The sequence below is a fragment of the Erithacus rubecula genome, assembly GCF_903797595.1.
Source record: "Erithacus rubecula genome assembly, chromosome: 6".
NCBI classification, from domain to species: domain Eukaryota; kingdom Metazoa; phylum Chordata; class Aves; order Passeriformes; family Muscicapidae; genus Erithacus; species Erithacus rubecula.
In genome coordinates this window covers 24,357,487-24,369,026 of record NC_136688.1, presented here as the reverse complement: position 1 = coordinate 24,369,026, position 11,540 = coordinate 24,357,487, and the positions used below count along the sequence as shown (strand labels likewise).

The following is an 11,540-nucleotide window of genomic DNA, read 5'->3' as shown; positions in this document are numbered from 1 at the left end:
ACGGCCCGCGCACGCGTGGGGCGAGCTCTGTGCGCGGCCTCAGAGCGGCCGCTGAAGGAAACTGCGCTGTTGTCTCTTTGCTGAGGTGGTCGCGGCGCCCGGTCCTACGGTCTAGCTTTGTTTTGCAAATCGCAGAATCACAGAACAGGTGAGGTTGGAAGGGACTGCAGTAGGTCAAGTGATCCAACCTCCCAGCTCAAGTAGAGTCATCCTACAGCGCACAGCACAGGATCCCATCCAGATGATTCTTGAGTATCTGCAGTGAGGGAGACCCCATAACCTCTCTGAGCAATCTGCTCCAGTGCATGGTCACCCACAAACTACAGAAGTTTCTCCTCACGTTCGGTTAGAACTTCCATGCATCCATTTTTGCACATTGCCTCTTGCCACTCATAGTTCATAATTTTTAATCCTTTTTTGGGTAGTCACATCTGAATTACCCAGTTTCATTTTTTTCTCCTAAAATCAGTAGGCATTAGAATGGTGTATAAATCACACAGCTTTTGTTCCCCAACTATTTATGAGTGAAATAAGAATAATAACTCACTTTGGAAAGGTCTTGAGACTTTATTGCACTAAAGCTTACTGGTTAAATAGCTATGGTTAATGTCCAATGAGACTGCTAATGAAAGTAACTACTCCAAAGGTAATCAGTTAAGATCAGAGTGCCCCCAGTTTACATCCTGAAGGCAAGTAAAACATTGTGTTTGTTATTGTACATGTGCAAGACTTTCCCTTATGGAGTGTGCTAGGAAGTTAAAATGCTTAAAGTTCATGTTAACTCGGTATTAGTTTTATTCACACAGACAAATGCATCTCTATTACATGATTTGTTTATCTGAGCCTTCTTCACTAATGGCATAAATATGGGATTATTTAAGAAAAACATTTCTAATGTATAAAGGTCTGTGCATTTTTATTGGCATCTGCTTTGCTTTGGGGATAGGAGCAAAGTGCAGAGAGGGACAACTAGCTAGAAGGCATCCACTGGACTTACCAAGTTATTAACTTCCTCCACTCTGCCTTTTTTTATGTATTTGCTTTATAGGTAACAGTCTGTAACTTAATTAGTTGTAGTTCAATATTGACTTTGTTTCTGATGAGATGCTTAAGTCATTAGACTTAACTAGTCTTTAACAAGTGTCCAAACGTTGCTTTTCAGCACTAGAATATAAATTGTTTCTGTCATTGAATTTACCAGATTCAGGGAAGGGAACAGCAATGCTGTTTGAGTGTACTGAAATGCTTCCTTCCTTTCGCAGGAGGAGAAGGCATGGGATGTACTTGCTGGGGGAACTACAACTTATAGTGAGTATCATTCTGATTTTCAAACTCAGTTGTGCCAAGTTTGTTTTCCTCAGCTCTGAAGAGGTGATCAAGGTGGTGGGCATAAGGCTTCTCCCAATGTAAAAGGCTCCTTTAAGGTATTGTTTAAAATTCTTCTCTCTCACATTTTTCTCTCTCTTTTTTGTCGGTTTGGTTTGGTTTTTTGTTGGTTGGCACATTGGTTATTTGGTTCATTGGTTTTGGTTTTGGTGGTGTTTTTTTCTTCCCAGTAGTGTTCCTTGGTAGAAGAATTTCCTTGGTTTATTTCCTTGTCAGCTTGTGGTTTCGGGGAGAATTTCCTATGAGCATTTCACCTACAGTGAACAGTTCCAGAACAATTGCACAGGGAAATTAGAGTTATATAGATGCTCTCAAAACATTTATAATTGTGTCTTCAGTAAGCTAGTAAAAATATATTTCAAGCTCCTGCAGACCCATGCTCCAAGATGGCTTTGCTTTGAGTCTTCTCACAAGACCACTATTTCAGTAGTTTATTCTTCCTTATGGTCCTGTGATGCTATCATTTTTTATTATTTTAATTACTTCTATTTGACTACAGTAAAGTTTCAGTGATGCAACTGATTTTTTCATATTGGTGAGCTTGTATAATTGCTCTCCAATTACCATACCTAACTAATGGAACAGATATTATTGATTCAGGGTAAAGACTTACAGATATTTAATTTGCATGGTTCTTGGGTTCTGGTTAGGTACTTCATTCTTTGTACCTTGAACTCTAGTTTACCTTAAGAGTTTTGCTGATCTTTGCAGTAAGTATCAGTTCAGGTTCTGTTTTCACCTTATATTTTCAGAATAAGTGTGAAATTTTATCTGAGATAAATGCTTTTTTTTTTTTTTTTTTTTTTTTTTAATAAGCTTATTGTTGGGCAGCTTCAGGATCTTCTATAAGAACTGTGCATGCTAAATTGAGTTCTGAACAGAGGCAGCGGGTATTGCATGAAATATTTCTCTTTCACATTTCACCAGCATGGACATCTTAATAATGTTTAATAACTTCTGTGTTAGGTTTGGTGGTCTTGCTTGCTCAGATGCACTTTAAGTTGTTGAAGTGAACAAACAAGGAGATACAGAACCAAGCAGATTGTGACCCATGGAGTTCTCCCTGTGTTCCCTTAGAGAGCCATCTCAGGGCCTCACATAGCTCAAAATACTCCCTCTGAGGTAATGTGGATATTAGCCAAGCAATGTACTTAGTCTTTGTCAGACAGCATTTTTCCCAGAGATTGTTATCTCTTGGTTTGTCTGTATCAGAACAGGATGTATTCTGAGAGAACAATGGTAACAGAAAGGTAAGTACAGAGCTTGTTATCTGCAGACATGGGAAGGAAACAGGCCCGCTTTCCAAAATGTTTATCCTGTAGCTCTTACCAGCTATGAAAGTGGCTGAGCAGCACAACTGATCTTTTGGAGAAATCAAAGTGCTTCAGCCAGTGAGCATTCCTCTTGGTGACTGTTTTAATCTTATACTTGTTCCTGCAATGTGCATGGTGTGATAGATAACTCAAAGCTCAGTGGACTATTGCCCTTTGGATTTGTGCTGGCTGTCAGGCACGGATCTGGTTGTGTGCTTCCTGCTCTGGCACGTATATACAGGTGTATACAGGCACAGATCCAAACCAGCTCATTCTGTTCACACAGAATTGTGATGTGAGTGCAAGGCCTGTATAGGCTAAAGAAAAGTTACCTGCATTTACCTGGGTAGTGGGAGAGAAAATAGAATCGTAGAATTGTTTGGGTAGGAAGGGACCTTAAAGATCATCTAATTCTAGAGACACCTTGCATTAGACCAGGTTGCTCAGAGCCCCACCCAGCCTAGCTTTGAACAATTTCAGGGACAGGATATCCACATCTCCTTTTGTATTAAATATATGGTTTGGTTATTTTACAATAGTCTGCTGTTTGTATATTCTCCACAGCTGATATGCCATTCACAAAACTAACTGTCTGTTAGTTTTGTCTTTGCAACAATCTTTTCATTTCCCTAGCTGAACCTGGAAATTATGGTGCACTTTGGTTTTGCTGCACATAATATTTTAAGCTGAAACCTTTTTGTTTCATTGTGCATCATAATGACAAAAAGTAGTGCTGCAGTTCACTTTTAAACAGCCAGGTTTTTGTCAAACAAGAGAGTTGGGGTCATGCTCTAGACTGTAGGCATTTAAACCAGACAGTTCATGCTTCAAGTCATGTATAGCTGCCACTGTGTCTCAGACTGTCTCTTTCACCAGCACAGTGTCCTTCAGTGCCTTGGATACACAGGTACCCTTCAAAGCTATTCTGGTTGGGAACAAAAATTTAACCAAGAGAAACTTCAGGGCATTCTCTCAGAGAAGGTAAACATTACTAAAATGTTCAACAACATGAACATTCTAGTTGTTGAACCGTGTAAATATTGTGGCTTTGTTCTAGCTAGAATGAAACTGCAGGCAAGACTGATGGACTCTTGTGTAGACCCATTTTAAAAGGTAGTTACTACCCAATAATAGCAGCAGGTTAATGTGCTTTTTTTTTAAGATGCACTGGTTGTTCTTGATCAAACTCGGAACAACCTGAGGCCACTGCAACTTAAGCAGGAGCCAGGTCAACTTGTGCATTATGTTCTTTGTTCTTTCTGCCCCTTGCACAAGTGTAGAAACAGATTCAAATACAGGCATCCAGCACTGCTGGGAAGCATCTGCGGGTAAAAGCAGAAGTGAAAATGAGGGAACAGGCCAAACTGTCACATAAATCTGATTTTGCTGGTGCTGGCCCTGGTAGTGTGGTGATTAATATGTGACCAACAGGAGAATTAAGAGCCTTTTGAAGAAAAGAAAGTAACACAATGGCTATGATCCTTCATAATGGGCATGGATATGTTATACATAGTTATGTATGACTTGTGCTTGCATACATACTAACTTTTCTTGTCATAGACAGGACTGCTTGTAGTAACTCCTCAAAACCCTAAACTAGGCTTATTTGTAATTTTTATGGCACAGGTTTCTCTCAGTTACTTTCTAATCTTAGTTTGGCCTTCTGACCTTAAAAATTATGTTATTTCATTACAGATCAAATATCAGTCGGCGTTAAGTCTTGAGTGTATGAAAAAGGTAGAGCTGAAAGTTCCCACTGGCACTCCCAAAGGTTAGAACATGTAACAGAAACAGTGGAAATAATTAACCAGAACCACCCACACTAGGATCCAAGGTACACAGAATTGCACTCATTGTTCTGTTGTCTTGGTATGAGCTGCCTGCCATGTCTGCTTTCCTCGCACTGATAGTTCTCTAGGCTTGGAGATTCAATTACTCTGATTCCTTGGCCTGAATCCTACTTCTAATGGAAGTAAGCAACTGACATAGTCTGATTTCGGGTACCCTGTGGTGTACCTGATATTGTGGAATTAAGCTGTCTTCTCTTCTACTCTGTACTGCTGGAAAAATAACTGGAGGTGCTTCTGAGCAAATTCTCACAGATGCTTTTTGTGAAGCACTTCCTAGAGACAGCTTCTCAGTGTTGTTAAAATGGGAACAGGCTGGGTGTACAAGTGAGACTCTGCATAAACAATGCAGCAATGGAATTAAGAACTCTGGTTTGCATGGAATCCTGCCTGCATAATCTGAAAAATATTATCCCTGGTTTTGGCCAGCGGCTGCAACTATTTATTCTTACAATAAGTAAACTAATATAATTAACACACAGAGTGTAGCAGTGTTCTGATATTCACTGTCTTCCCCACTGATGTTCTTATAATACTTAGAAAGTCACCTCTTGAAGTAACTTTTAATAAAGTTTGTGGAAGTTTGATACTGCTGTTTCACATTTGACTTCTTTGTGAACAGGGGCTGTGTACCTGTTGGGCTCCATCAGCCTGAAGAGCTGCATAGTGAGCAGGCAACTGGCTGTTGTCAGTGCTTACAACCCTAACCTTGCTTTCTGAAACTCCTGCCTATTGTAAAATGTGGGTTGCATATCTGTATACTACCAAAGTAAATACCACAGTTCTTCCTAAAGGTGTGTGCTGAAAAAATATGGAAAATTTGAGAACTTGAGAGAGACTTTCCTTAAAACAGAAGTCCATGAGTCCATGAATTAAGGTTTAACCACAAAATGTACAAGTGAAGAACTCACTGCTGCTATCTGATTCCATAGATCGATGCAAACAGGTAAAAAAGATGAAACCAAGAATAGAAACAAGCAAACACTATGCCACACAGTTGCTGCTGAAGGATGTTGCCTTGTTTCCTTCTGGTTCTATGTGTTGTCAAAGATGAGTCATCCTGGCAAAATCAGTTTATAGGCAAAAGGTTTATGACAACTTACCTATTCTTTCATTACATTTTCCTTATCTTGCATCGTTATTTTAGGTTTTGGATGAAAGGTAAAACTGTAAATATCCAGGGAAAGTGTCACTGTATCTTTACTCTCTTCTGATACTAATAATACTGGGTTAGAAGGAGTCATAGACAAATACAGCATAAAACTTACATAAGTCATTCTTAAAACCTAATCTACCCTTTTACATAACAGCTTTAAGGAGTCAGATTGCTAGCTCTGCAACTGCATGCAGTCAGAATGGTGATTAATTTGCTCGTAGCATACTTTACTTCTAATATGCAACCCCATTGTCAAACCTCCACATCCTTTGTCTTGGATTAATGGACATTGGTCATGGCATATTGATCCCTTCCATCACAGGTTGCTGATTCTCTGCAAGTGTTCTGCAGTTTTCAGTGACAGCTCATAGCTTCCTTCTGCACCATGTCTGCACATTGCAGGTGAAGATACCTTCCAGTGGGATGCCATCATGAAGTGCAGACAGCAGGTGACTTCACGGAGTGATTCAATGAGGCACCTTCTGAAGACTCACTGTTAGCTGTCCTTTGCCCATCTTGGGATGTTTCTGTGAGGTTCTTTTTTAAGAGCAAGGCGGTGAGCAGTGATTAAATTGCTGTAGTTAAGGACATTTTGTAACACTGCCTTGAGAGACAGGTGCAAGCATTAGTTGGCATCAGTGCTTATGCTGGGATTTCCTAATAGCTCATTTGAAATTCAGGTTTTGAAGAACCACAAAGATTGAACAATACAGGCTAAATATAACTTGGGTGGGAAAATGTTCTGGGTATCTAAGTATTCTTTACTAATTCTGAAACCTAGTTTCAACAGAGCAAATTGCTTAAAATGAATCCTCAGTCAAATGGGGAAAAGGGGAACTTTTATTGACAGCACTATTGGAACGAAATAATTCTTGTGCACTTCAGCATCCAAATTATCAATCCCTATTATCCTTGGTTTTGTTAATCTTTCAGATGGGAACAAGCAAGGGAAAACTCGATGGGTTATGAACTTCTAAGACTTGGGGAACATAAACTTGATAAAATAGACTATTTTATCTAGACTAAAATAGACTATTTCATATGGAAGAGACCTCCAGGCATGTAATCCAACTGCCTGACCAGGCTGTCCAGGAAAGTAATGTAGCACCATCCGTAAAGGTAAAGATGTGTGGATGTGGCACTTTGGGACATGGTTTAGAGGTGGGCTTGTCACTGATGGCTTAACAGTTGGACTTGATGATCTTTGAGGGTTTTTCCAAGCTAAATGATTCTATGGTTCTATCATTTTCCTGGGATTTTTAATCAGATTACCTTGCTTTTTTGTGCTGGGAAGGGGTTGAAGTGGGGTGAGAAGATTTCCAAAGAAGCTATTAAATAAGGATATTAGATAATTAATGAGACCTCACTGTATAGGCAAGATTTTTTATCGAATAGGAACAATCTCTTTCCTACAAGAACATTTTTTCTCATATAATTTTGGTCTTTTAACTTCCTCAGTAAATACAAGTGGGTTAGTGTTGCCAGTTCATAGACTTAAAAATCTTTTTCAAAAGCTTGGATTAAATGTTGATATTGCTATAAAAGCTACTCAGTAAAACCTCTAATTTGAACACAGCTTTATTTTTATGTAAGTTTTAGAATTCCAATAGTGCCTTTCAAAATTTCTGTTTTGAGAATTCTGCACAGCCAACCTAAGCCAAATGACAACATGCCTTAGTACCAGACCAAATAATTCTACTGCCCTGAAGACTAAAAGTGGAAAATGACCATGTAATGTACATGCAATAAGTATACCAGTGTAAACCACAGTTTTGCCCAGGGTATCATGGTCATGCTGTTCAACTGGGGCTTACTTTCATGCTCTTCTGGTTTCAGTTGTGATTGCTGATGATGTTCCTATCACTAGCTGCTACCCCAGCTCCCTTCTTGGGAGTCAGATTTTTTGCCTTTAGGTCTTTTATCTTAGCTCTTAAGAATCCAACCTAGTTTCAGAGATAGGTGAGAGAGGACCTAACATTAAATGCTGGAATAGGTGATTTTTTTGTTGTTGTTTTTTTTCCCAATTATTAAACTATTATTATCTCAACCCACAAGGTTTACGTTTTCTTTCCAGTTCTCCTCCCTACGATGATGGGGGTTGAGGGGAGTGGCCATACAGGTGCATGGTATTTAATTTGTGACTGGGATTAAACCACAACAGGAACTGGTTTCATCTGCATTGGTATACACAGGAGAATCCTGATATATGGTTCTTGAGACCCTTCCTAGCTTCTCTGCTTAAAGCATTTGTTCTGAAAGCTATGTACCTTCTGCTGCTGCACTCATGTCTAACAGATAATTTGATGTCTGACCTAGCATTTTATTTAAATGCTTTTTGGACTGGGTCTGGAGAGCACCTTGTGAGCACAAAGCTAGGTATGTCCTTGATTATTTCTCTGGTTAGTGTTGAATCTAAGGCTCTGATGGATAAACTCTGGAGGACCCAGTTACAGAAGCTTTCTTTTCTGCACTTGTGCACCCTGCTTTATGCTAAATACCTTGTTTCCTGTGTGCAGCAGCAGAAGTGCTGGTGTCCATATCTGCCTAGCTCCGTTTTCTGTTCAGTGCAGAACCCACCCCACATTTGCCTAGTAGATGGTGAGCTGCAGCTCTTAAGGCATGAGCACAGTCACCTGCACCTTCTGTTCACTCTCCTCATGAGCCTGAGAACCACTGGGCTCAACAGGGGCTGGGTACATGTCTGAGGATATGAAGAGTGACAGGCAGGTGTAAAGTGCTGGTACCTGGAGCTGACAGAGTTGCTTTGTTTTGGTGAGTGTTTGGTCCCCACATTTTGTTATATTTTTCTCCTCATCTATCAACTTGACTGCTGAGCATATACTGTCTGTTTCCCAGTAATGTTTGTTGACCAAAGATTTTTATTTCTATAAAAGAATGACTGAATTATCTGATTGTCCTTATTTATTCTCAAAATTGTTATCTAAAAAAAAAGAAATATTAAATAAAATAACATTTTTTACCTTGGAGTGGCCAGATAGTGGACAATTCTGTAATTGCTTGTTAATTTTTAAAGCAGAAAGTAGAAAATGCTTGAATTACTGTACTACTGGAAAGAACAGATCAGTGCAAACCAAACAAGCAGTGGTATTGCTGTGGTCTTTTTCTGTCTGCTCAGTGAAATAATCTTGTGAGGGCTTGCACTGTGTAAGATATTGTTGGTATTAAATTTGGGTGAAAAGTGCATTGTCAAACATCCTCATTCATCAGAAAGAGACTGAACTAACATGATTAAGTCCTTTTAGTGCCTCATTTTTGGAGTTGTAAATGTCTTTTAGTGTTTATTAGGAAAAGAGAATGGAGTTCTATCTTCATTTTAAAAAATAAATTTTTCTTTGCCCTGGTTTAATAAAGCACTGAAGCATAGACTTGAATCCTTTGGGAATTACTTAAGGACTCAGAGTCGTAAATCCCATTATTCAGGATTTAGGAGTAGATTAGATAACCACAAGAGGTCAGAGTTGCTTCACAGATACAAGAGAGGAGGTCATATTTGAAAATCTTTCTCTTTGGAGGAAAGTTGCCAAAAAAAGAAGGTTGCTCCTAGTTCATGGAGCAAAAAAAATGAGCTTAACATGTGAATTTCCAATGTGAAATGCATGTGAAAGTAGGCATGACACAAAAGAACAGTTTGTTAAAGGGAAGAAAGTACAAATTCTGCTTTGTATTGGGATACTTGTAAAATTTTTAAGTGTTTTTCAGCTTGCTGAAAGCAATCCTTTTGTAAATCCATCTGTTCCATAAGATTAGCAAAGAAATTAATTTGATCCTGGGTATTTCAAATGGTATTTTGAAGATCAATTTGCTCTCTCATCTGATTGTCATACTTCCTGCATTCTAAAGCAGTTGCTTCAGAAGGCTTTTTTAGCAATCTAGTGTGGGTAGTAAAAGTAGCCATTTTCACTGTCATTTCCCTGTTAATATATTATTTTCTGTTGATTCTATATTTTGTGAGCAGATCACACAAAAGTTTCTTCTTGTTTATTTGAAATCTGCTTGCAATACATATTTAAACTCCAAATGTGGAGTGGCAAAATACCAGAATCACTTTCTGACAAAATGTACAACTCCTACTATGGTCACACCATCCTTGTGGTTTTCAACATATTCAGGAATGCTTGATTTGAGACTTATGCATGATTGCATGTACCCATGTCCAATTTACTAGCAACAGTAAAGTATTGCCAGTGGTTCACAGCAGCCAAAAGAGATAATGCAACACTCTTGTTGATGTAGTACTGGCAGAAGAGGATGAAGAAGAAAATAGATTAAAAAAAATAAATAAGGAAGGAAATAATAAGAAAGGCATCTCATTGATCCTGATGGTTTTGGAAAGGTATGTTGACACTTTCTGTGGTTTCCTGTGTCATCACCTGCAAGTGGTAGTTGAGTTTTCCAAATGGTGGATGCTCCCTCCTAAGCTCCCTCCTCAGCTCCCTGAGTTTTTGCACACAAACCAGCTGCAAAGGAGTGACCTCTGATCCTCAGTGCTTCTTTATCGAAACCTTCAGCTTCCCTCTTCCATGTCTTTCAGAAACTGATAATCTTCCTTACTGCTGAGGGGGAGGAGTGAACACAAATTTCCCACCTTGAAAGTCTTGGTTGTTCCTGCATTTTCAATGTAACTGTCTGCCAGCAATAATTGTTCTTAAGCAGAGATCTATGAAAATGTTTTTCTGTTTCTCTGCAGCCTTGTTACTAGAAAAGAGCTAGTAAAGGAGCTGCTATATGTGCTACATTTTTAAACCCTGCTTGTGGATTCACATTGGTTGTTACGTACTTGGAAATGCAGACGTGTTCTCATGTTTAGGACTTAAATTCAAAGAAGCAGATGCCTGGGAACCTATTGGTGTACAGAAGCAAAAATCTTCCTAGAAGTGCAGAGTCCTCTTGTTTAAGAGGTGCCAGTTCACGTGCTCTGGTACCATAGAGCCATGTACCACACCCATGTGCACCACCATGTATCCCGAGTGCACTCAGGGTAAAGCTGCAGTAGATAAGGTGCTCTGCTGCATGTGATAGCAGGATTGTTGTGTTCTATTGGCCAGTTACAGAGGGAGCTCGTTCCTGGTTCTGACAAAACTATGCTTTTTCCTATGTATTGATTTGATTTCTTTTCTGTTTCTTTTTCCTTATTAGCCCATTTGCATGGAGCTGTGGCAGCTGGCAGACATGCAGAAACTGAGAAGGGAGAAAGCAATAGAGGACTACAGAATGAATGAGCATGGTCTTTTGATCAAACCAGCCATGGAATTTAATAGAAACGATTCACAGAAGGAATGAAACTACAGAGATTATAGGTATTGCTCTCCCACAAAAAAAAAAAACAAACCCAAAAATAAAAAGCGCAGGGTCTTACACAGGTGATTTGATGAGCTTAGACTGAGTGTTTGGAGACATCTAAGTGAAAAAAGGGCTATTCCCCTTGCAGAGGTGTCAAACAAAAGCTCCTGACCTTACAATGACAGGTAATTCAACATTCCATTGTTGAATGGCAACAATGATGGTCTGTCTTTTGGAGGAAATTCCTGCTGTGTCTGACTGTTCTTCTCTAGGTCTGTTTTTGAGATCCATTTTTCCAAGAGCTATTTTTTATTTCAAGAGTGACTTTTATTTTTCTTGCATTGTTAACAGACCACTATCTTAAACTGTGTTGGTTGCTTTGTCACCTATTGCAGGTATGTAAAGTTCTCATTAGAGCACCTTCCTGCTGGAAGTTGCAGACACCACCACCGTTGTTTGCCAGCACTGCTGCATCCAACTCATGAGGATAAGGCTGAAACACCACTGTGCTGTGTGGTGTGTGTAAAAAGCAGTTTA

The 11,540-nt window shown here is 39.3% G+C and overlaps 1 protein-coding gene and 1 long non-coding RNA gene across 3 annotated transcripts; both read left to right on the top strand.

Annotated features, from left to right (window-relative positions):
- Positions 1 to 38: 38 nt before the first annotated feature.
- Positions 39 to 6,718, top strand: LOC306803709. 2 transcript variants are annotated; one of them, XR_013774665.1, is made up of 3 exons: positions 39 to 148; positions 1,263 to 1,424; positions 6,025 to 6,718. It is a non-coding gene; the product is annotated as an uncharacterized lncRNA (long non-coding RNA). The 2 variants fall into 2 exon arrangements; XR_013774666.1 differs by lacking the exon at positions 39 to 148 and adding an exon at positions 817 to 904.
- Positions 6,719 to 7,852: 1,134 nt separating this feature from the next.
- Positions 7,853 to 11,044, top strand: EXD1 (exonuclease 3'-5' domain containing 1; the record flags this gene model as incomplete). The annotated part of the gene is made up of 2 exons (XM_079309093.1): positions 7,853 to 8,395; positions 10,860 to 11,044. Coding segments are annotated over 2 exons (687 nt in total), but the record flags the coding sequence as incomplete, so codon positions are not given.
- Positions 11,045 to 11,540: the final 496 nt, after the last annotated feature.